This window comes from Lepidochelys kempii, chromosome 17 (genome assembly GCF_965140265.1).
Source record: "Lepidochelys kempii isolate rLepKem1 chromosome 17, rLepKem1.hap2, whole genome shotgun sequence".
NCBI classification, from domain to species: domain Eukaryota; kingdom Metazoa; phylum Chordata; order Testudines; family Cheloniidae; genus Lepidochelys; species Lepidochelys kempii.
Window position 1 is genome coordinate 17,627,900 of NC_133272.1, and position 26,147 is coordinate 17,654,046.

At 43.9% G+C, this 26,147-nt stretch overlaps 1 protein-coding gene and 1 long non-coding RNA gene across 3 annotated transcripts in view; one reads left to right on the plus strand and one right to left on the minus strand.

Moving 5' to 3' along the window:
* The window catches only part of P2RX1 (purinergic receptor P2X 1), a 38,176-nt gene extending 13,883 nt beyond the window's left edge, over positions 1-24,293 (plus strand). The window contains exons 5-13 of the mRNA XM_073315811.1: positions 1,871-1,967; positions 6,810-6,890; positions 9,263-9,404; positions 11,342-11,472; positions 13,164-13,254; positions 15,985-16,050; positions 16,892-16,993; positions 21,485-21,553; positions 22,002-24,293. Of these exons, the coding sequence (XP_073171912.1) occupies positions 1,871-1,967; positions 6,810-6,890; positions 9,263-9,404; positions 11,342-11,472; positions 13,164-13,254; positions 15,985-16,050; positions 16,892-16,993; positions 21,485-21,550 (776 nt within the window). The 3' untranslated portion in view covers positions 21,551-21,553; positions 22,002-24,293. The remainder of the gene's footprint in view (positions 1-1,870; positions 1,968-6,809; positions 6,891-9,262; positions 9,405-11,341; positions 11,473-13,163; positions 13,255-15,984; positions 16,051-16,891; positions 16,994-21,484; positions 21,554-22,001) is intronic.
* LOC140899771 (uncharacterized) overlaps positions 1-26,147 on the minus strand; it is a 137,437-nt gene that overhangs the window by 98,958 nt on the left and 12,332 nt on the right. For both annotated transcript variants that reach the window (XR_012155443.1, XR_012155442.1), the window contains exon 2: positions 3,184-3,515. This is a non-coding gene — a long non-coding RNA (uncharacterized lncRNA). The remainder of the gene's footprint in view (positions 1-3,183; positions 3,516-26,147) is intronic.

The following is a 26,147-nucleotide window of genomic DNA, read 5'->3' on the forward strand; positions in this document are numbered from 1 at the left end:
GGACACTGTCTGTACAACATCTGAATTCTGGCTGATACAGCAATTTTCATAGTGACAACTTCAAAGTATTATTGAATACGTCTGTGTGTACATGGACCCCATCCTTGCTGACAAGGGCTATATCCTTCCCAGGGATGACGGGGGTCATTAAACACAACCACTGACCATTCAGATGGAAGTACCTTGGGAAGTTAACTGGTTCTTCTGGGCTTGGGCTTTCTCCTACCCTTCTGCAGAAGGGGTGGGAGAGCACAAAATCCCCAAATGCAGGACAAAAAATGCAGGTGTTCATGCTAGTCTTTAACAACCACAGAAGTTGAGTGAATACGGGAAAGATACACTGAGATATCCAGAGAAAGCCACACAGGAAGTTTTAGGCAGGAAAGGGGAGGAGACGGGCACCCTCTCATGGGGGAGGGGAGTAGTGGTGGTGGTTTAGCAGCAGGATCAACCAACATCAGAAAACAGAACGCTGACGTGGCAAAGAGGTGAAGACAAACAATGCACAGCAGGAGAGAGACCTGGATACCTCCAGAGTACTCTTATCCCAGCTGAAAGAATACTCTGGAGTGGTGAGGAAACGGAGGCAGGGAAATGCCTGTAGGTTTTATTGTTTTTGTATAGATCTGGGCATTTCTCATGCTATTAAATGTAAAGCACAGTAGTGTATTATAATCTTGCAGAGAGTCTGTCTGTGTTGTATGTGCTACACCTGTCACGTGCCCTTGAAAAGTTAACCTGTGAACCCAGAGCATCCACACAGCTGGAGTTTTGGGAAAAGGTGTGGTTAAGGATGGTAGGTCTGAAGGGTCAATATTAGTTTCTGGGCCAGGAAGTTGGACTATGGGGTCTCAAGCAGATCCTCTGTCTCACCCCTACCCCCCACGAGTGTACCTAGAGACCCCAAGCCAGAGACAAAGCCTGGACTCTGTTCAGACTTTGGAGCTTTTCAGCTCACAGGATTCAGCGGTGGGTCCCTCAGAACGGTGTGGTGAGCGTCTAGGAGAAACCACTCAACTAGATCTGTGACAACAGGTGCTGCTAAAAACTGAGCAACTATCTAGACTCAGAAGGAACAGGATCTTCTGATCCTCAAAGTCTTACTGCTTCCTAACAATCAAAGTGAACTATTTGCTGGAGTGGTCCGGGGGAGTCAGAACTCCTAGCATCTGTTTGTGGCTTTGCCATGGACTCACTTTCTTTGGCCATACCCAACTCCCTTAGCCCCAGTCTGCCAGGTGAAATTTACCCCGTGCAGAAGGCCAGCACAAGACCTATTTTGCTGGTTTAAAGCATTGCATAGACCTTGTACTGACACTCTGCACAGGGGTGAATCTGACCCACATATGCAGATAGTGTTATTGTCCCCCAAAGTTTTAAAACTGAGTGAGTTAACCACAGACCAATTGCAAAGCCTCATAGACAGTTTGCTTCAGCATTATTGCCTTTCTAGTGGTGTGTGTGATATTTGCCACCGGGCCTATTATAATAATTTATTTATTTATTAGAGTTACTGTTTACTCCCAAGCAAGATCAGGGCCCCATTGTGGAGTGTACTGGAAACACACAGTGTAAGAGACAGTCTGTTTCCCAAAAAGCTTACAAACCAAACAGACAAAAGAAACAAAGGAAGGATAGTTATCACCATTTCACAGATGGGGAACCGAGACACAAAGAGACTATGTGACTTGTTCAAGGTCACACAGGGAGTCCATAGCAGAGCTGTGATTTGAACAAAGTCTTCCAAGTCCTATGAGCACAAGGCTGCCCTTTGTCTCAATAATGTGAGATTTGACAGGGAGCATCTACAACTGTTGGACAGTCCCATAATTCAACTGCAAGTGTGAACTTTAAACACTGTTTTCTTCAGGTATCATGACTGGGAAGTGTGTAGATTTCAACAGTGATGTCCAGACCTGTGAGATTTTTGGCTGGTGCCCTGTAGAAGAGGACGGTCAGATTCCTGAGTAAGAAATGGTCCTATTTTCAGTCAGATTTCCCTTCTTGGTTGTGAGGGGTATTGCAAGTAAGCTTAGGATTGCACTGGAAAAAGACCACTGCCTAACTACTGCTGCTCATGAGCCAAATCCTGAAGCCCCTACTCAGGCAAAACTCTAATGGGGCCAAATGCTGACCCTGCTGCTCCATGACCTTGGAACATGGCCACAGTTTTGCAGAGCAGTAAGTACATCCTTGGTGGTGGGGTGGGGTGTCAGGTGCCATGTGTTGCAGTTTCAGGGTAACTGCACTTATATTCACCCTCCATGGTCCCACGAGGGCACCCACTTAAGGCTTCTGGCTCCCAATTGTCACCTCTCTTGGGCGGAGACCCATCACTCTTCCTTCAGAATGGGTTCTTAATGCTGCACAACCCCTGCCAGCCAGTCCGATATCCCTGACAAGCCAGTCTACCTAAAGGCCAGCCCCCGTACACTGCTTTCTGTCTCCAAGAGCTCCGAACAGCATACTGCCAGCCATTACAAGTTACCACACAGCTGTTTCTAAGCAAGCACGTGTATGCTTAGGGGAAAAGCATTACAGAGAAGACACATAAAAAAACATTAAAAGAACCTACATGCATGCTAAAAACTTCCCAGAAGTCACCCCCAACGCCAGCCTAGAATACTTGTCAATCTTTCAAACCCCACAACTGGGTTTGCCCCCTTAGTTACAAGTTCATGTCAATTTTTCAGTCAGGAACTAGACCTTCCAATGGACAATTCAGCTGCGTCTTTATACAGCACAGGCCTTTGCTCTCCGGTATCCTGGACCAGGCAATCACTAATCAATGGCCCTCTCCTCAGGGCACACCTTCAAAAGGCTGAATAACTGGGGTTGTAGAATTTGCATTAATCATTCCCCAGGAAATCAACGTAACACTTATGTCCCAAAAGTCCATGCCTGCCTAGTACATTTCAATACTATTGATTGTTGGGTTTAGTGTGCGGGTGCTGGGTGGTGTTGGTGGCCTGTGATGTACAGGGGGTTAGACTAGTTGATCTGGTGGTCCCTTCAGTCCTTAAGCTTTATTGAACTTCTTAGATTTCCCAGATCTCACATTTGTCACACCCCTTATCAGCAACCAAGGAACTTTCATCACACACTCACACGTGTGTATGGCTGGGAAATACTGTGGAGTATCTTGCAGAAGTGCTCTATAATGTACATGCCAGAGCAGCTTACCTGATCCAGCAGCAGGTGCCTTCACCGCCTCTGTTTCCCCATCCTCAAGCTGGGAGTCATAGTCTTCCCTTTTGGATTCTGGTGTATTTGAGTGGTTGGGGCTGTCATGGTTACTGGGCTAGCTGTAAGTCTGTCCTCTTCCACGTTTCTCTGAGTGCACCATTTGAGGTCTTTTGTCTTTATCACAATTCTTCCACATTTAGCCCATCCCTGGGCTACAGCACCCTGTGGATCAACCATTTCTATCCAGCAGGTACAAATGAACTCAGGTACCTGTTGTTCTTCCCTGCAGGAGTCTGTGATCAATGGTTTACAGAGATCAGACAGCTTTCCTGAAACAAAAGTAGTATTTTAAACAGTGGGAACAAAGCACTTAGTGAAAAAGGATTTTAAAACAACTGTCTCTCTTAGCTAAAGGCTTCCCATCCCCTGAGTATTGGCAGGCATAACATCTCCAGACACACCAAGCGAGGTGTCATGCATCAGTCCCCTTGAACCACTTCTCCCCTCTCTTGAGAGAATGTTCCTTTTTAAACCTGCCACAGTTCTTTCAATCACCTGCATTCCCTGGCCTTTTCCTATCTTGGCATCATCTCTTAATTCTCGAGAGTTTGCTGAGAAGTGGCTTAACTGGAGCCTTTCCCTTCCTGCTTGTTTTTCCTGACAGCCACCTAGTAATCTAAACCAATATAGTCATACAGTAAACATCCCAATAACCATCTCAATATACCGTATTCATAAATTACAGAGACGCTCCAAATCCATCACATAGTCTTCCAGGCACTACAGCAAAGGTCCTTCCCCTTTCAGGGTAAGCCAAAGTTCCAAACAAAGATAGGCTTCCAGCAATTCTCCCAGGGTCAAGTAGTGCTGCAGATCTTCTCCGAGGCTCAGAATCCTTACCCTGTTTATCAAGGGGCTCCCTCCCCAACAACCTCAATATAGCCCACTACTAATGTATTGCCCAAGCCTCTTCCTTCCTCTGTGTACCCTTCCCAGCTTCTTCTAAATCTTACCTCCTCAACTCCGCCCCACTGTCTGCTCCCCAGCATTCTCTAGCCCAGCAGTTCTCAACCAAGGGTCCAAGGCCACCTGGGGGGCTGTCAGGGTTCCTTCCCCACTCTGAACTCTAGGGTACAGATGTGGGGACCCGCATGAAAGACCCCCTAAGCTTATTCTTACCAGCTTAGGTTAAAAACTTCCCCAAGGTACAAACTTGGCCTTATCCTTGAACAGTATGCTGCCACCACCAAGCGTTTTAAACAAAGAACAGGGAAAGAGACTACTTGGAGACAGTCTTCCCCCCAAAAATATCCCCCCAAGCCCTACACACCCCGTTTTCTGGGGAGGCTTGAGAATAATATCCGAACCAACTGGTTACAAAATCATCAAAGACCCAAACCCCTGGATCTTGGGGCAATGGAAAAATCAGTCAGGTTCTTAAAAGAAGGGTTAAGAAAGAAAGGTAAAAATCATCTCTGTAAAATCAGGATGGAAAATACTTTATAGGGTATTCAGATTCAAAACACAGAGGATCCCCCTCTGGGCAAAACCTTAAAGTTACAGAAAACAGGAATAAACCTCCCTCTTAACACAGGGAAAATTCACATAAAACAAAAGATAAAACTAACCCACCTTGCCTGGTTTACCTATACTTGTTGCAATATTGGAGACTTGGATTAGGATGGGTTGGCCTCTCTCAGTCCCAAGAGAGAACAACCACATAAACAAAGAGCACAACAAAAGCCTTCCCCCTCCCCCAAGATTTGAAAGTATTTTGTCCCCTTATTGGTCCTTTGGGTCAGGTGCCAGCCAGGTTAGCTGAGCTTCTTAACCCTCTACAGGTAACAGGATGTTGCCTCTGGCCAGGAGGGATTATATAGCACTGTATACAGAAAGGTGGTTACCCTTCGCTTTAGATTTATGACAGGGGCTGTGAGCAGGTTTCAGGAGGTCCACCGAGCAGGGCCAACATTATACTCACTGGGCAGGGCGGAAAGCTGAAGTCCTGCTACCCAGGGCTGAAGACAAAGCCTGAGCAACTTAGTGTCATAGGGCTCCCTGTGGCGTGGGGCCTTGGGCAATTGCCCTGCTTGCTGCCCCCTAATGTTGGCCCTGACTTTTACACACAGAAAAACAGTTGTGGCACAGGTGGGCCATGGCGTTTTTATAATATGTTGGGGGTGGGGTGGGGGGAGGGAAAAACATTGAGAACCCCTGCTCTAGCTCACCATGAAGAACCTCCTGCTGGTCTTTCTCCTGAGCCACAGATTTGCCTTATATACTGTAGCCTGTCACATAGCTGTCATTTAACCTGACCCCCAATCTCCAGCAGGACTTACTCTCTGTTTGGTCCTGTGATCTTTAGAAGACCTACAAGTCCCAGAATGTCTGTCCTTGAAGGGGCCAAGCCTTGGAACACAGCTGGCTGGACCCATGCCACAACTACCCTTAAGGAGAGGACAGACTGCATTACACAGGAAATGCATCTAGCTAATAGAGCACCATCTCCAGGGTACATATGAACACGTAGCATTTTTCATAAGTTAGTAGGTTCAAAAAAGTTGCCCTTGTGCACTGCAAATGGCTTCTTGATTGAACAGACCTTAGCAGAAGGGAAATGAATTTTTCCCCCTTACATCCCTCATTGGCGGAGGGTTGCTCCAACCCAGTGAGGTAGCTGAGTAATCTTCATGGTGCTTTTCCCACTTCGCTGAGTCACCAGAGCTGGGGAGAAGCAGGAGCCTATCAGACACACACCCTGCATGCATTCAAGGGATGGGCAACAATAATGCCTCTGGGGTCCCTCTCAGTCATCCCAGCCACTAGATCATGCTATGGATGCTCTGACCAGCCCATCACCACAATCCCCTCTCTCCTCCCTCTACGGGTTCTTCCAGACTTTGGGGTGTATTGTTGTGTCAGGGTTTTAGTAGCCTCCTCTCTTCCCCAGCATTGAGGGCATGAAAAGCCAGGATCCTTGGAGTCCTGGGTATGGGTCAGAAAGCTCCCTGCCCCTTTCTGAGGCTGTCCAGGATTTTACCATAGAAAGTAAAGAGCTCCCATCATGGGAAGTGAGAGCCTCTCATGAGCCGTGGATTTGAGCTTGTTGCCTTTAGTGGGAGTTTTGATTGAGGATAAAGGCTTCAGAATTTGGCCAACATGTTCAGCAGAAAAATCATTCAAATTTCTCTGTTCTAACTGTAAAACGTCAGGTGCGGTACAGTAGCCAGCTGCAAAACCAAAGCCTAGTCTCTGCATCAGCCAGTTGGTTAGTGGGTGGGGATGAGCAGGGGACATTGGGGTTCTGCATTATTGCTTCTCCACAGTAAAGTCAACACAGCATATAATGAAAGGAAGCTCCTTCATCAGGCCCAAGAAAAGGCTTGTCTGCATAGCAAATATTTCCCCTTCTCTATAGTGCTTCTACCTAGGATACTTTGGAATTCATCTTTTTACCTAGAAAGTGCAAGGACCAGACCAAATCTCTCATTGGGTCCTGAATGTGATTGTTTGGATGCTATCCCATATAATTTCTTTGCATCTATTTTTCTTCCCTTTATTATAATTATTTTAGATGTTGGCTAATTGAAAGACAAGCACTTGTTAACACGTGTATTTTTCAGCCCCCCGTTGCTCTTAGAAGCTGAAAAATTTACCTTATTTATTAAGAACAGCATCAGCTTCCCCACATTTAAAGTCTCCAGGTGAGTAAATGTTTGGGGTTTTTTTTTTTAAGAGATCAAATGTCAAATCTTTTTTTTTCTGATCGCTCATGAGTTGGATCCCTGCCACTATGTAGAGTGATGTAGTATTGTATGTATAGCTTTTGGCTCATTTGGTGCAGAAAACACCATCTTTTGTCCCTGAGTCCAGTATTTGGTTGACTGCAGCATTCAATAACAAATCAGTTAGTAGGAATCAGGACTGGTCCTTAAATGAGTCACAAACCAAAATGGGGACGAAAGCCCTGACCCTCCAAACAAGACCACTCATGTGAGTAAAGTCATTAACTTATTTGCAAGAGCAGGGCCTCACTTTATAACATGCGGTTTAGTGTAGCTGGGAGCGAGCCTCAGCATAGGCAGACAGATTCACACTAGTGTAACCCACACACCTTCTGGGTGTGGTGTTCTGTGCCATCTCGTGGCACTAGGACCACTTAGGGAGAGAGAGTTAAAATTAGTCTGTTCTACGGCCTTAGCTAAGAGCCAGTTGGCTTTTAGCTTATGCAGTAGAGGCTCATGCACTAAGTTCCAGAGGCCGCATGTTTGATCCCGCCTGCTGACGACCAGGGTCTGTCGGTGTTACACTAGCACACTATAAATAGCAATGTAGACGTTGCTGCACTGGCAGAGACTCACTCCCAGCTACAGTAAACCATGCATTATAAAGTTAGGCCACCTGAGCTCAGACACAGGCGATTGGGTGGCTAGCCTGAGCCTCTGCAGCAACGTCCACACTGCTATCCAGACTGGGAAGCACGCATCCAGTTGCAGTATAGCCATACCCCTAGTGGCTAGAGCACTGGATTGGGACTCAGGCAACCTAGTTCTATTCCCAGCTGTGCCACTGACCTTGGACAAGTCACTTTCCCCTCTATATGCCTCAGTTTACTCATCTGTAAAATGGGGGTAATCATACTGACCTCCTTTGTAAAGCACTGAGATCTACTGATGAAAAATGCTTGCATAGAAACTAGGTAGTATTATAAGGAACACTTCAGCTATGTAAAACCTGCTGCCTTGGTGCTAGCATTGAGCTGTAAACGGTGTCTAATTTCAGTCTTTAAATCAGAGAAGCAGAAATTGCAATGAAATTTACCAGAGATCTCAGTTGTCATGGTGCACACACATCTCCTCTTTCTCTGTCTTTTTATTCTTCTGAAGGCAGAAATATAAAATGAAGTACTACAATGGGAGCCGCTAAAGCACCAGGAGAACCTAGATTGTATAGAAATTGTCAAAGGCCCTTCACATCATTACGATTTCTGCTTCTATTACAGTAATTGACTTAGGAAATAATTTCCTAGTGCCTCTCTGTAAACTGTCTCTCTGACCAAAGGAACAAGTCTAAGAGGATTTGTTGCTGGTCTGATTATAAATTTGATCCAGAACAAATGAACAAAAGTCATTTGTGCTGAGCATGACAGATTTCCCTTCTATAGATTTGTACTGTCCCTGTACTATTTATCAGGTTAAATACACAGTAACCTGACATTAATCCAGGCTGCTCTCTGAAGCAGCATGTATTCAGTAGAGTCTGTCCAGCCACCATTACTCAGTGCCATGGATTGCCAGTTCACCAGAGACTGTGCTCCCAGGAGGGAAGAAAGAGAATAAGATATTCTACAGTGGTAATAGGTGAAATGCACAGAACCCAGCTAAACAAATCCCTTTGTTATATTTTGCCTTCACTATCTTAATTTCTACATGACAAAACCATGTTACAAAGTCAAAATGGGACCAGTTACACTAGTGTAAATCCAGAGAAACTCCAACTGGCTTGAATGAAGTTACTCTGGTTTACAATAGTGTAAGTGTGCGTTATGCCTTTTTGGTCAGGAACTCTTAGTATGTGTTCGTACAGCACCTAGAACAATGGACCTGTCCTGACTGTGGCCTGTAAGGACTACTGCAATATAAACAAACAACAGAAACAATCTGGATCAAAGTGAATAAAATCTATTGTGTCCCTAATGGGTTATAGCTATAAGCCTCTCTTCCACTGCTTTGAAAACAAATTTCTGAGCCTTGCCTCAATCCTTATTTCTGTCTCTAAATTATAAGTTTTGTGAAACAATGTACGTTCTTTGCTCTCGTGTAGCTGATTTTAAAGCATGATGTTCACTATGGCCTAGCTTTTCGAAAGAGCTCAGTACCCACTCAGGCATGGAGACAAGTGTCCAGATTTTCAAAAGAACCTGGCATGTTGGGTGCAGAACTCTTATGAGACTCTGGACATCAGCTGCTGGGTGATGAGTAATGAGCTCATTTGAAAATCTGGCTTTTTATACCATAACTAATCATAGACTATCACATTTCATTCAGTTGACATACAGGTTCTTTTTTATTCACAGACGCAACCTAGTGGAGGGCATTACCACAAGCTACCTGAAAAAATGCACCTACCACAAAAACAAAGATCCTTTTTGCCCTGTGTTTGAGCTGGGATACATTGTGAAGGAATCGGGACAAAATTTTCATGCCCTGGCCCTTAAGGTACACAGATTTCAAGTGATGTGTGCTTCAGTCATGAGAATGAGGGGACATAGGAGGTTGACCTGAAATGGGTTTTGTTTTTTTGGCCACTGAAGTGAAAAATCAGTCATTAGCACAGCTCTATACCTTGATCCATAGTTCTGACCAATCACTTTATATATTTTGTTTGCAGCAAAATCCAAACTTGGTAAATAAGGAGTCAACAGGGTGTCTTTGTTTACACTTCAAGCTGGAGGAGCAAATTCCAGCTCAGGGAGACATACTCGTGCCAGATCTGACTGAGCTAGCATGCTAAAAGTAGAATGTAGCCATGGTGGTGTGAGCAGCATGAGGAGTTAGATGCCCTGAGTATGTACCTAGCAGGCATGTCTCCTCCAGCTCAAAGTGCAGACATACCCTTAGACTACAGAGAAATACAGTCTAATCTGCAAAAAGAGGTCAGGAAAGGCAGAGCATTTTGTGCTTATGTTAACAAGGATTGTGCGTATTTGCCACGTTGCTGATCATGAGGTGCTACACTGTTTGTTTGTTTCAGAACAAATAAAGAGGGTTTTTTTCTGTCTCCACCCTTCTCATCCTGTTTGGCATTTGTACTGAGGAGCTCATCACTGCTTTGGTTCAGGATTTTTTGCTTCCTTATTGCTTTTTGTTAACATTTCCCTCTCCACCTCCACAAGTTCACATTCATGGTTCACACACAAGCCACCTATCTACATGTCAGTATCTTACACCGGGGAAGAGGAAGAGGTGAAACGTGTTACTATGGAGATGTGTTGATGCTGCTCAGTTGATTAGATGGAAAATGACCTCCTGAATCCAGCACTATCTAATCTGTGCCCTCTCCTTCCTAACCACAAGAATCTGATATGTTCTCTCCATCAGAGGCCCAGCCTCATGAGTGATCGTTCTAAGCCCACAGCAGTTGTGTACTAGCTATTGATCCACTGAACTAGTTAAAAAAGCTAGTAAAACACTGAATCTATGTATGCGCAGAAATGAGGCCCATACATGAAGATACTGTACCTCCCTATTTCCATTCTTTTTAAATGGAAGACAATTTGTTATTGTATTTCCAATGGTAGCCCATTATAACTGGTTGAGAGATTAATCTTTTCAGCTTGATTGGCCAGACCTGTCTGTTTAAGAGGTTACAAGTTAAGCTGTCTCTAATCCAAGAAGGAGCATCCCTACAGAGGGGCATGAGCTGCAAAATTTGGGTCCATGCCCAGTCTGTACTGCGAATTTTAGGGATTTTCAGATGCAGGCTTTTGGCGTAGGCCTCTCTCTAATAATCACAAAATGAAAGTCCCTTTTCTCACAGACGCACACAGGATGCAATCATTCTATCCACCAGCTTGGGCTGTGATGTCAACCCTGCAGCCCCAGGCCTTGGTGGCAGGGGTCAGAGCTGCTCAGGGTCATGCTTCTAGACACAGGTTGCCAAACAAAGGGGAGGCAACTCGTGAGCACTACAGTGATACTATGTAAACAGTAACAGTCACCACAGCCAGCATTACCAGGCTCCTGTATCCAACATCAGGACTTCCCACTGAAGCTCTTGATCTGCTCTTTCCAAATGGAGCAGCATGATAGTGGGAGAGGCTCTGGAAGCTCTACTAGTAAGTGAGGATGACGCTAGCATGTCAAGTGTGTCATACAAAGAACCAGATGATTGCAAGGTGGAATCCTATGTTGCTGAGAGTCCTGGGTGAAGAGAGGGAAATAAATTGGCAGGACTATGTATCCTGGCTTGATCTCTGGTCCCTTGGTAGCATCTTTGGAGCCAGCTGTGGAGAGTGAGTTTATTGGGATGGAAAGAGCATCCCTTTGCAAATTAAAAAGCTAACAAAACCAGAATGCAGCAGAGCATCCTGAGTACAAATTTCTGCATGATGACGACATGGATATTTGCTGTCCTTTTCTCGTGTCTCTCATAGGGCGGGGTTGTCGGTATCACCATAGACTGGGACTGTGACCTCGACTGGCCAGTGACATACTGTAAACCTGTTTACCAGTTTCACGGACTTTACAACGATGACAATAACGTTTCACCAGGCTTCAACTTCAGGTAAGATGGCCCTATTATCTTCTGTTCAGCCTTCGTATATAGTTTCTTTCATCCTGGAGGATCTCAAAGCACATTACAGACTCTATAAAAGCAGGGATTATTCTCCTGACTACCAAAATAAATGTCACCCTTGCATGTGCAAAGTGCAGCCGTTCGTTTTAGAATAGGAAGTGAAAATGCCTCACCTCCCTTTAATCAGCTGTCCTTCCTTTCTTTCTCTTCACACACACCCAGGCACTCACTCCAGACTTCCAGCTCTGAGCCATTGCAAAATCCTCCCAGGGTCACCAATTATGCCCCAAATTAAAACATCCTCATAATCACAACACTACGCATTTCCTTGGCTGAAATGAGTTAGCAGATACCATAATTGTCACTACAGTTGTGTAGTGTTACAGGTGGCACTGCTCTTAAGAGTACACGTAGCTCTTATATAGCACTTTGCATTCTTAGATCTCAAAACACAGGCAGTCAGTATCATTACTGCCCCTCTGGGCCAAATTTGAGTGAGTGATACAGTGACTTAGTTCATGGGGTTAACAATTTGGCTCGGCTCCCCTTCCCTCATAACTGGGGCAGGGGGCAGCTGGCAGCCAGGCCAAACCTGAGTGGCACTGTGACCCTCTGTGGCAGGTTCCAATGCCAAGAGCAGGGCCAACCCCGGGACAGGAGCCGAGAGTGCAGGGTGAGTGCAGAGTAGGCCTGCTCTCTGACCCTACCAACCCCTCAGTTGACAGTGCCATGCCAGCAGGTGCTGCTGAGAGTGGTCAGTGCTTCCTCAGTAGGGCGAGGAGAAGCGGAAGTATGCTAGCTGATGATTTTGGCCCCCCCACCCCTCCATCAAACTTGGATGCTGGGTGGGCTGCAAAAAATGACAACATGCAGTTGGTGGGCCACCTTATTAATATGTTCCAAATGTAGTAAAAGCATGAGTATATTCACTACACGTATTGTCAAGAACAAGGTATTTGTGAGTTAGGCCAAACTTTCCTAAAACCAGCCAGATACCCTCTAAACTGGTACCACAGTAATCACAGAAATTCACACCCTACATCCATTCACCCATTAGTGGTACAGGATTCTCAGTCGAATGCCTCATCATGCCTAGCTATAGATATTGAAATACCCACCCATTTTTTTGTATTTGTTTGTTATTAATTTCTTTAGATTTACAGAATAGTAACAAATGAGAGCCCTGTGCACCGTAACACTTAATTATTCTTCTTGTAATAACATAATACACCCAGTAGCATTAAACAACAAATGTTCAAACAGGAGCAAATGAACTCATCTCATCTTAGCCAATCGTGAAATTTTCAGTTGAATACTTTCAGTTCATTCACTGACTTTGATTTGGTAGAGGTCAGCTTCAGGATAAAAATTATAGTAACTAACAAGCTGTTATCTAGCACTTTTCCTCAGCTCTTATCCTCAAAGCACTTTACAAAGGATGTCACTATTATTAGCCCCACTTTCCAGATGGGGAAACTGAGGCACTGAGCAGGGAAGTGACTTGCCCTAGGTCACCCAGCAGGGCAAGAGTCTCCCAAGTCCAAGTCACTTCCTCTGTCCATTTAGTCACAAAAATTCTAGTTACTCAATTTTCTCAGTGGTTTATATTAGTTTGCTTTATTTTTCTTTTCTGAAGACCATGAAAGGCCATTTAACATATTATCTGTCTGATTGGAAAGGTATGCCAAATACTACAGAGATAATGGAACTGACTACAGGACTTTGTACAAGGTGTTTGGAATCCGGTTTGACATCCTGGTGAATGGAAAGGTAACATCCTGTGTGAATTCATTTTAATTCACAGAGTTTTCATCAGCCTCTCTTTTAATTTCATTGCCAGGTCATGTGTTGTTATATAATCCACCCCAGTATCTGAACCTAGTGCATCTCAGGGCCTTCAGTAAATGAACTTCAGGGAATATAGGAAAATGGCATACACACCATCCTGACTCAGAAGGAAGGTTAAATGAGAGTCAGGATGGTGTGTATGCCATTTTCCTATATTCCCTGAAGTTCATTTACTGAAGTAGAGGGGTTGAATTGTTTCAGTAAACTTTGTAGGGACGGATATGATTTCTGCTGGAGTCCTGGGTACTTCCTGCTGCTGCAGAGCGCGCTCTCTCTAGATGCAAGTTAATAGATAAACTGCCAGTAGATGGCTCTCGGGAATATGTACCATAGTTCCTGGTTTTGCAAATGGTTCTCTCTGTACAGCTATTTACACCAGCCCTTTACACTTTCCATAATGGCCATTGAGCACTGCAAACCATTTTTCTAAGGATGGTGTTTAATGGTTTGGTCAATCAGAAAGTAACCATTGTGAGCTGATGGTCTCCGTCTTTTCCTGGTGCCCACATCCCAGAATAACCCCTACATTAGTACAGATGGAACTCTGGTTGGCAGTCTCAGCACAGACACCAAGCATGGCTGTGGAGATGGACTTGCCCCTTGTCACTAGAAAATGGTCTCTTTGGAGACATGAGTAGTTGAGGACCATTGCGGGAGGAGCATAAGGAAAAGTGTTCATTGGGACTGCCCATCCTGTACTTTGCCTAAACAGAGAACTCCAGTAACATGGACAGAAATCCCAGTGTCTTCAGGAATATTCAGTTCACAAAAGAAAAAGAAACTAATGGCTTCATATCTAACATGCCCCGTCTCCTTCTCTAGAAGGGTATCCACAGCTCCTGCATACCTTTCATAGAATCATAGAATATCAGGGTTGGAAGGGACCTCAGGAGGTCATCTAGTCCAACCCCCTGCTCAAAAGCAGGGCCCATCCCCAATTAAATCATCCCAGCCAGGGCTTTATCAAGCCTGACCTTAAAAACTTCTAAGGAAGGAGATTCCACCACCTCCCTAGGCAATGCATTCCAGTGTTTCACCACCCTCCTTGTGAAAAAGTTTTTCCTAATATCCAACCTAAACCTCCCCCACTGCAACTTGAGACCATTGCTCCTTGTCCTGTCCTCTTCTGAGGACACTGAGAATAGTCTAGAACCATCCTCTCTGGAACTACCTCTCAGGTAGTTGAAAGCAGCTATCAAATCCCCCCTCATTCTTCTCTTCTGCAGACTAAACAATCCCAGTTTCCTCAGCCTCTCCTCATAAGTCATGTGTTCCAGACCCCTAATCATTTTTGTTGCCCTTCGCTGGACTCTCTCCAATTTATCCACATCCTTCTTGTAGTGTGGGGCCCAAAACTGGACACAGTACTCCAGATGAGGCCTCACCAATGTCGAATAGAGGGGGACGATCACGTCCCTCGATCTGCTCGCTATGCCCCTACTTCTACATCCCAAAATGCCATTGGCCTTCTTGGCAACAAGGGCACACTGCTGACTCATATCCAGCTTCTCGTCCACTGTCACCCCTAGGTCCTTTTCCGCAGAACTGCTGCCTAGCCATTCGGTCCCTAGTCTGTAGCGGTGCATTGGGTTCTTCCGTCCTAAGTGCAGGACCCTGCATTTATCCTTATTGAACCTCATCAGATTTCTTTTGGCCCAATCCTCCAATTTGTCTAGGTCCCTCTGTATCCTATCCCTGCCCTCCAGCGTATCTACCACTCCTCCCAGTTTAGTATCATCTGCAAATTTGCTGAGAGTGCAATCCACACCATCCTCCAGGATCATTTATGAAGATATTGAACAAAACCGGCCCCAGGATTGACCCCTGGGGCACTCCACTAGACACCGGCTGCCAACTAGACATGGAGCCATCGATCACTACCCGTTGAGCCCGACAATCTAGCCAACTTTCTACCCACCTTATAGTGCATTCATCCAGCCCATACTTCTTTAACTTGCTGACAAGAATACTGTGGGAGACCGTGTCAAAAGCTTTGCTAAAGTCAAGATACAATACATCCACTGCTTTCCCTTCATCCACAGAACCAGTAATCTCCTCATAGAAGGCGATTAGATTAGTCAGGCATGACCTTCCCTTAGTGAATCCATGCTGACTGTTCCTGATCACTTTCCTCTCATGTAAGTGCTTCAGGATTGATTCTTTGAGGACCTGCTCTAGGATTTTTCCGGGGACTGAAGTGAGGCTCACTGGCCTGCAGTTCCCAGGATCCTCCTTCTTCCCTTTTTTAAAGATTGGCACTACATTAGCCTTTTTCCAGTCATCCGGGACTTCTCCCATTCGCCACGAGTTTTCAAAGATAACGGCCAATGGCTCTGCAATCACAGCCGCCAGTTCCTTTAGCACTCTCGGATGCAACTCGTCCGGCCCCATGGACTTGTGCACGTCCAGCTTTTCTAAATAGTCCCTAACCACCTCTTTCTCCACAGAGGGCTGGCCATCTATTCCCCATGTTGTGATGCCCAGCGTAGCAGTCTGGGAGCTGACCTTGTTCGTGAGAGGAAGTGAACTCTTATAGTGGTAGCCATGCAAGGTTCCTAAGCAGGGTCATCCCTAGCCCTACTAATTCCTTCCCCGTGAAGGATTCCTCTGCTTTATTAGGAGATCCTGCTTATTTTCTCTCATTTTATTCAGGCAGGTAAATTTGACATCATCCCAACGATGACCACAATAGGCTCTGGAATTGGTATATTTGGAGTGGTGAGTATTGGTATGTTCAGCCTATATGTGAATATGCAAATTATTCTGCTTGCATGTGGCATTGAAGTGAAAGTGACTCTGAGCTATAGCAAAATACCAGCTCCACGTAGGCATCCACCTGGCCTTTTAAATGTGGAAAATGCAAAATAAATAGAAAAGAGATTTCCTTGCAGTAGAGCTCATCTATCTCCAGATCCCCTAGATATGAACAAACCACAGTGCAATGGGGACTGATGTTAGATGGTCTGCATATCAGCTTGGGCTGCCATCTTGCTGGACCCAGTCAAACTAAGGAAAGTCAGGCCTGGTCAATATTTTCATGGGAGACCTACAAAAGAAACGCTGGAGCAAATATTCTGGCTGATAGGTAGAGGTTGTCCTTCTGCATATGCCCCAAACCAATACCCCAGTATGGTTTCCAGAGGTGAGGTTCTGTCTTTGAGGTGAGATACCACATTGGGATCCTGGCTTCTTGTAGCCATTAAAGACTGCATGGCACCTTTTGGAACAGTAAGAGTGTTAAACTTAATTTGTTAGCCAAATTACAGTTTAAGTACTGGTATTTGCTTTCTGCCTACTTAAGTCCCCTAGCTTGAATCCTGCATATATCATTTCAGTCCTAAACTAAGGTGCAGCATGGACTGTGCACTATTAAACAGCTGCCATGTTCTACATCCAAAGTGGATGAAGTGACTGCTGTTTGCAAGGTGCTTTGGGATACTTTGGGATGAATGTTATAGCCTCAGGAGATTGGTGCAGATTCCTGGTTTAGAGGATCTAATACTTTAGGTGCTGCCCTAACCATGGTTTGGTTTTTGTGTCATGCTTTGTCTGATTTAAGGCATCTGTAGTGTGCGATCTGCTCCTGCTGCACTTTCTCCCACGACGGGATTATTACAAACAGAGGAAATTCAAATATGCAGAAATGAAGACTCCCGTGTCTGTAAGTAACAATTCATTCCTCTTTTACCTGAGACCGCAGAGGGCAGGAGGTATTTGTATACATGTATGCGTGTTCCTGTATATAGATTATACAACAAATCTGTCTGAGTGTGTGTATGTACATAAAAATATATTGGAGGGCAGCTAGATACTTCTTTCTCTGGATCGGTTGTCTCTAGTGATTGTCAAATCCACAGAACACTGAACAGAGACTAGAATAATTGATCTTCAGCTCTGAAGTTACAAGAATTCTCTGTATGAAGAATTTCCACTAGCTCTTTGCTTATTCCCTCAGTGGTCCAGTCACCAAAGAGTGACAGTCATGCGTCTTTAGGGTGAGGTTTTCAAAAGCAGTCAGTGTTTGAGCTAACTCTGCTATGACTGGAGTCAATGGCAAAACTCCCATTGGCTTCAATGGGAACAGAGCTAGGCCAGCATTAACTGCTTTTAAAACCCCCACCCATATCACCTTAGAATAACATCAAAACATTGCAACACTGCAAATCCAGGTTGTTTTTCACAGCTGCCTAAGGGATCTGGACTGTCAATTTCCATTCAAATGAACAGCTATTCCAGAAATTAATTTTAATGGGCATTGAGCACCCAGATCTCCTAGGTGGATTTGAAAATCTCAGTCCTTATGTCTAATGATCCATTCTCAGAGTCGTGAGGTTGAGTTGGGGTTAAATCCTTTGCTCCATCTACAGTGCATCCTACAGGACAAGAGGTGACTTGCAGAAAGAACTTATTCTTGGGTGTTTTAAAAGAATACCCATTGAAATGTGGGGTTATTTATGAGTCACTGGACATACACTTACTGATCTTTCTAGGATACTTTTTAACTAGGACTAAGTGATTAAAAAATTAATCGCACAATTAATCAAACTAATTGCATTATTAATCAAACTTATAATAGAATACAATTTATTTAAATATTTTTGGATGTTTTCTATACTTTCAAATATATCGATTTCAATTACAACACAGAATAAAAAGTGTACAGTGCTCATTTTATAAGTATTCGTACTGTAAAAAAACAAAAGAAATAGTATCTTTCAATTCACCTCATTCAAGTACTGTAGTGCATTCTCTTTATCTTGAAAGTTGAACTTACAAGTATAGAAATATGTACAAAAAACCTGCATTCATAAATAAACCAATGTAAAATTGTAGTGCTCGCAAGTCCACTCAGTCCTACTTCTTGTTCAGCCAATCGCTCAGACAAACAAGTTTGTTTACATTTGCAGGAGATAATGCTGCCTGCTTCTTGTTTACAATGTTGCCTGAAAGTGAGAACAGGGGTTCTCATGGCATTGTTGCAGCCAACATCACAAGATATTTACATGCCAGACGCTCTAAAGATTCATATGTCCCTTCATGCTTCAACCACCATTCCAGGGGATATGCGTCCATGCTGATGACGTGTTCTACTCGATAACAATCCAAAGCAATGTGGACCAACGCATGTGCATTTTCATTATCTGAGTCAGATGCCACCAGCAGAAGGTTGATTTTCTTTTTCGATGGTTCAGGTTCTGTAGTTTCCGCATTGGAGTGCTGCTCTTTTAAGACTTCTGAAAGCATGTTCCACACCTTGTCCATCTCAGATTTTGGAAGGCACTTCAGATTCTTAAACCTTGGGTCGAGCGCTGTAACTATCTTTAGAAATCTCACATTGGTACCTTCTTTGTGTTTTGTCAAATCTGCAGTGAAAGTGTTCTTAAAATGAAGAAAATGTGCTAGGTCATCATCTGCAGCTGCTATAACATGAAATATATGGCAGAATGCAGGTAAAACAGCAGGGGACATTGAATTCTTTGGGGGAGAATTGTGTCACAAATTTAGTTAACGCCTTATTTTCTTAACGAGCGTCATCAGCGAGGAAGCACGTCCTCTGGAATGGTGGCTGAAACATGAAGGGGCATATGAATGTTTAGCATATCTGGCATGTAAATACCTAAACAAGTGCCATGCAAATGCCTGTTGTCACTTTCTGGTGACACTGTAAATAAGAAGAGGGCAGCATTATCTCCTGTAAATGTGAACAAACTTGTTTGTCTTAGCGATTGGGTGAACAAGAAGTAGGACTGAGTGGATTTAAGGCTCTGAAGTTTTACATTGTTTTGTATTTGTGTAGTTATGTAACAAAAAAAAATCTACATTTGTAAGTTGTACTTTCACGACAAAGAGATTGCACTACAGTACTTGTATGAGGTCAACTGAAAAATACTATACCTTTTGTTTATCATTTTTACAGTGCAAATATTTATAATAAAAAACATACACTTTGATTTCGAACACAACACAGAATATATATGAAAATGTAGAAAAACATCCAAAATATTTAATAAATTTCATAGAATCATAGAATATCAGGGTTGGAAGGGACCTCAGGAGGTCATCTAGTCCAACCCCCTGCTCAAAGCAGGACCAATCCCCAATTAAATCATCCCAGCCAGGGCTTTGTCAAGCCTGACCTTAAAAACTTCTAAGGAAGGAGATTCCACCACCTCCCTAGGTAACGCATTCCAGTGTTTCACCACCCTCCTAGTGAAAAAGTTTTTCCTAATATCCAACCTAAACCTGCCCCACTGCAACTTGAGACCATTACTCCTTGTCCTGTCCTCTTCTGAGGACACTGAGAATAGTCTAGAACCATCCTCTCTGGAACCACCTCTCAGGTAGTTGAAAGCAGCTATCAAATCCCCCCTCATTCTTCTCTTCTGCAGACTAAACAATCCCAGTTCCCTCAGCCTCTCCTCATAAGTCATGTGTTCCAGACCCCTAATCATTTTTGTTGCCCTTCGCTGGACTCTCTCCAATTTATCCACATCCTTCTTGTAGTGTGGGGCCCAAAACTGGACACAATACTCCAGATGAGGCCTCACCAATGTCAAATAGAGGGGAACGATCACGTCCCTTGATCTGCTCATTATGCCCCTACTTCTACATCCCAAAATGCCATTGGCCTTCTTGGCAACAAGGGCACACTGCTGACTCATATCCAGCTTCTCGTCCACTGTCACCCCTAGGTCCTTTTCCGCAGAACTGCTGCCTAGCCATTCGGTCCCTAGTCTGTAGCGGTGCATTGGGTTCTTCCGTCCTAAGTGCAAGACCGTGCACTTATCCTTATTGAACCTCATCAGATTTCTTTTGGCTCCAATTTGTCTAGGTCCCTCTGTATCCTATCCCTGCCCTCCAGCGTATCTACCACTCCTTCCAGTTTAGTATCATCCGCAAATTTGCTGAGAGTGCAATCCACACCATCCTCCAGATCATTTATGAAGATATTGAACAAAACCGGCCCCAGGACCGACCCCTGGGGCACTCCACTTGACACCGGCTGCCAACTAGACATGGAGCCATCGATCACTACCCGTTGAGCCTGACAATCTAGCCAACTTTCTACCCACCTTATAGTGCATTCATCCAGCCCATACTTCTTTAACTTGCTGACAAGAATACTGTGGGAGACCGTGTCAAAAGCTTTGCTAAAGTCAAGAAACAATACATCCACTGCTTTCCCTTCATCCACAGAACCAGTAATCTCCTCATAGAAGGCGATTAGATTAGTCAGGCATGACCTTCCCTTGGTGAATCCATGCTGACTGTTCCTGATCACTTTCCTCTCATGTAAGTGTTTCAGGATTGATTCTTTGAGGACCTGCTCCATGATTTTTCCAGGGACTGAGGTGAGGTTGACTGGCCTGTAGTTCCCAGGATCCTCCTTCTTCCCTTTTTTAAAGATTGGCACTACATTAGCCTTTTTCCAGTCATCTGGGACTTCCCCCGTTCGCCATGAGTTTTCAAAGATAATGGCCAATGGCTCTGCAACCACAGCCGCCAATTCCTTTAGCACTCTCGGATGCAACTTGTCCGGCCCCATGGACTTGTGCACGTCCAGCTTTTCTAAATGGTCCCTAATCACCTCTTTCTCCACAGAGGGCTGGCCATCTACTCCCCATGTTGTAATGCCCAGCGCAGCAGTCTGGGAGCTGACCTTGTTAGTGAAGACAGAGGCAAAAAAAGCATTGAGTAGATTAGCTTTTTCCACATCCTCTGTCACTAGGTTGCCTCCCTCATTCAATAAGGGGCCCACACTTTCCTTGGCTTTCTTCTTGTTGTCAACATACCTGAAGAAACCCTTCTTGTTACTCTTGGTATTCTTGGTATTGGTAATTTCAATTGGTATTCTACAACAGTGTGATTAAAACTGCAATTAATCACAACAATTTTTTAAATCATGATTAATTTTTTAAGTTAATCTCATGAGTTAACTGTGATTAATCGACAGCCCTACTTTTAATACAAGTCTACTCTGATTTCCAAAGAGTTGGGAGTGCTTCACTAAGAATGGTGTGAAACATATTGAGATCAATTGGATCATGATTACTGTTGCACAACATAGATTAGTCTTTATCACTGATGCTGCTGTGGGGTAATCCCAGAAGGAATAATTGTTTCATCTGGTTTGGACTGGGCAATATCACAGGAAAAAGAAGAGGCTTCCCCTTCCTCCATGTGCAATCTGCAGAACAACGTGACGGGCTCTCAGTGAAATGTAAGTGGCCTCCCCTTCTAAGTTAGATGCACCACTGAAAGTTGATGAAGTCACACCATTTGACCCAGTGGTGAATTTGGCCCTCCCTGTTTCACACAAGGCATGAGAAAGATGCTGTTAAGATAACAGAGCTGGGGAGAGCAATAAGAGAGAGTTGAAATGGGGTTGCAGATGTGGCTTATGGTTGGTTAGATCAACAGATGGGGGCTGTAAAATCTTAACAGGTGTGAATATTTTATTGTGTGGGCTGGATGCACGCCCACATCATGGAAATAATATCTGGGGTGAATGGCCTGGGTTACTTGTAAAGTTTTGGGCGTGACTATGGCAAAGTCAGATGAAGTACACTTTAGCACAGAGCTATGCCTCCTGGGGAGGTGCTGGGCAGGAAGACCCATCCAGGAGAAGGTGGTGATGACTTTTACTGAACCTGTCTCTTTCTCGACAGGGTCTGCACTGAAAGAAGAACCTGCAACCTCTTCCTCTTCTGATATTTTGTAATAGCCCCCAGTTCATCAGGCCATCACAGACCAAATGCCAGCTGAACTCACCATTTTATACCTTAGACTGAGTATTCCTAGGCTGATACATCTTGTCTGTGTTTCAACAGACTATATTTGTCAGGATAGGAGTGCACATCTTTAGGAGCGCAGCCAAAATGTGAGTGGAAGCTCAATGGGCTGCAAGATAGCAGATGGTTCTGATTTAGTCGCAGCTTTAGGCACTGACTAAACTATTCTGGCATGGGGGATTCCCACTGACTTCACCCCAAAAAAAGAGAAGCATGGAGCCCCATTAATTTAAAGCACAGAGGGACTTTTTCCTTGTTGCTCTTTTTTAAAAGGCCCTCTGAAGTTAAGGTGACCAGCTGTCCTGATTTTATAGGGACAGTCCGATATTCAGGGCTTGGTCTTATGTAGGCGCCTATTACCCCCCACCCCGTCCCAATTTTTCACACTTGCTAGCTGGTCAGTCTGTCTGAAGTGCTACTATCCTTGGTCCAAATACAATAGACAGAGAGGGAGAGGTTAGGCCGAACTAAATACTGAGTGTAAAACAAACATGGGGAGACCCAAACAGTACTGATTACATCACCCTCCTGATCCCTAGTTGGGTGTTGGCACCACATATGATAAAGGCACACACCCACAGAGTCCAATGAGATCATAGCAGACAGTTCTAGTTCCACCTAGATCTTCTGTGGTCTGCTATGAAATGCACAGGGGCTGTTTGGAGCTATGCTCTGGATTAGCCTAGGATCTGCCTGATTTGTAGGGATTTTGTTAGCCCTGGCTAAGCCACTTCCCCGTAGAGGAGTGCCTACTCCTGATGAGGACTGCACTGTTCCTCTTGGTCAATTACAACACTTGGTTATTTATTTTATTAAAAAATAAACCTCTAGTTTTTCTACTAATTCACCTCTCTGTGCCAGTGCTTGTCCTTGGAGGGCATAGATAGATGCAGTGTGCTGGCAGGCACTGAAGTATTCAGCATTCTCAGAAAGGTCGTATATACAAGTCTACAACTCTTCTCCTCTAGCCTAACAAAGAATGTGACCATAAGCAAAGCAGGTGCAGCAGCCAGAGCTGCATGTAGACAGTGAGGATATGCCATTTTGACTCTGCACAATCTAGACTGCATCTCTCTGCTCACTTTTTCCTCATACTGCACATGCCTGGGATCCCCCTTAAATTGTCATACCCTGTTTAATTGTTAGTTTCCCTCTGCATCCCATCTTCACCCATAGATAACCTATTTTTGCTCAAATGACATAATTAATAATACTTTGCTGTTCTTTCATCCAAGGAGCTCAGAACATTTTCCACAAATCAACTAGTTAAGCTTTACAACACTTCTGTACGGGTAATAAAGGATTTATAGGGATCACTTCATCTGCCACAGAAATGCAGTTATCTCCGGCGTGGGACGCAAGAGCTGTTTGACAGCATACAGCAATATTACACTACAGTGTAGGGCAGGAAGTGAAGGAGAATCTTGTAACATTTGTAACCGCAGGAGGAATTTAGTTAGCAGTTCACCTAATTGCATTGCAAATCATTCGTTAACAAGGTTCTATTCCTCCCCTGTTTACCCTTAAAAAGGTACCTTAGCTTTGCCACTAATCTATACTGACTGGTTAATTTAACTAATCGTTTCTACCCTTTGTAATGACCTTGCTATTATACATTATAGCCCTTAAAGAGAGCTGTTGACAAGAAACCCCATATCCTCTATCAACTGGACTCAGTTAAGGTTAAGAGCCATAGGGAGAGAGAATGCTCTGCATTTCTGCAGCGGTCACTATGCTCATCCATGCCATAATCATAGACAGATTAGCAGTCACATCCCAGAGCTGCTCAAGAAAAATACAAGTGCAACACATACTTTATGGGTGAATCTTCAAGTAACAAATATGCTGCAGCAATAATTGTCTAGTGTGGCTGCATTGTTCCCCTTGCAGCGGCACACTACAACCAGCAGATGGAACTAACAGACCATTGATGGCCTTTTAATTCAAAGGCAGCACAGGAAAAATGGAATGGTCAGAGATCCAAAACACTGAAATAAATGTGTTCACACAACCTTTTGTGCCAGTTTAACTAAATCAATCCCTAAGATAAACCAGCGCAAGCTGCGTGCTGAGAAACTGATACAGTAGTTCCTGGCTTCTTGGTATTTTAACTTTTGGGCTTTTGAAAAGCAAGTTGGAGGCAGGCTTTGTATTTTGTTTTTTTAAAAAGGAGGAATAAAGCATTTGGGAAAATGCTACTTTATCAGTACTGCCAACTCTAAACATCCAAGAGTCAGCCCCGCCTCCCCCCCCCCCCATCATGACTTTGTCCTTAAAATCATGATATTTTAAAATATATATATACATTGAGTTCTTTTTATTTGCCTTCTGGTTTATGAGAATTTAGGCCATATTTTCAAGCTCTCTGCAACCATGAGGGCTTAATAAAAAGAGAACTGAGATTCTCATGTAATTACGTGTCCCAGGGCCTGGAGCTTTAAGTTAAATACCAAATAATATGAGACTCATGATAATACTGCAAGAGTTGACAACTGTTTTGTTTTAATACAGCTCTTCCCCTTTTGCTCCATTGAGATGTAGAAAAACCTGTAACACCTCCAAGGCTAGGCCTGGTGGAAGGTATGCTATATCTGGGCATATAGCATGTGAAATAAGTCCAAATGAGCAGACAGAGATGCACTAGCTCTTTCGTTCATTCAGTCTAGGCAGGTGGGTCCTCCTTAGGTGTAGTTTCTGTGCTTCTATGTTGTCCGATCATAAGCCCTTCCCCCTTTTAAATTACATTTGATGCAAAAATAGCTCATCCAAGTAAAGAGAAGAGGTATCCCTTAATCATATTCTTCTGTCCAGCTGGAGCCTCTTTGTCTTCCAAGTATTCATTTGGATGTGACATTGAGTCTGAGAGTCAGGGGCCTGGGGAAATGGCCTCTGAAATGACTGGTAAACATTCGAGAAGAAAATGAAAACTGCCTTTTGATTGTGCCTAATTCTCTCCTGTGCCAAAAGTAAACTGAAGAGAGAAAGGTACAAGTGTTATCATGGGGGATCTGGGTAGCTCAGTGCTTCCCCCTACAGTTCCTGGATGTTTATAATATGAGACAGTGGAAGATTATTTCGGAGGGTGGGTGGGAAGAGGCCGTGCAAATGTATATATTGTGGGACACGAGTACCAGATTGAACCTTTCGGTCTCTCCTCCTGACTCATTTGTATCTCAGCATCGACCTGCTATCACTGCAGAGGTCAGGAACTATTTTTGTCTATTGGGTTCATTATGCATAATTCCCTGTGGAGCCGGTCTGAGTTGGTCTCCTTCTATTCTTCAGCAAGGGGCCAAAACACATCTGTTTACCATACCATTAGCACAAGGGGGTTTACTTCTTATTTACAAGTTCTGTAGAATTTTTGTAAGAATCTCCTCAGTTTGCTGTATGTGCCACCTTATTTGTGCAGGAGTGGTTTTTTACAGCTCCTTCTCTTGTTTAATTGGGGTTTGGTCTTGTAAATGATTATTTAATTAATAGAAAAATACAATGTAGCTCCTGATTAATTAAATGCACTCGCTAATCCTTTCAGGCAGAGATCACACAAGAATTAATATCTCAGGGACCAAATAGACATTGTTCTTAATTAAAATAAAATAATAATAATACCTCTTATATAGCTCGTCATCAGTAGATCTCGGAACACTTTATAATGGAGGTCAGTAACACTAGCCCGGCTCTACAGATGAGGAAACTAAGGTACAGGAGAATTAAAGTACTGCAGCTGGTGTTTGAGTAAGTGAACAGTTTTATTGCTCCGTCTTTGGAATCAGTCCAACACAATAGCCTAGATCTGAGCACTTCTGAACTTTGGGGAGTTTGAAATCTGGATCCAAATGTAACCCTAATAAATAACGGTCTGAGCCTTTACTTATGTCAGTAGACCCTGACATACTTTCATGAGTGGGGGTTATACGATCAGGCTCTAAATAAATATACAAACATATTCATATACTTAGGCCTTGTCCTTATAGGAAAATTGACCACAGGGAATATTCTATTTCTCAAAGCTTTTGCAGA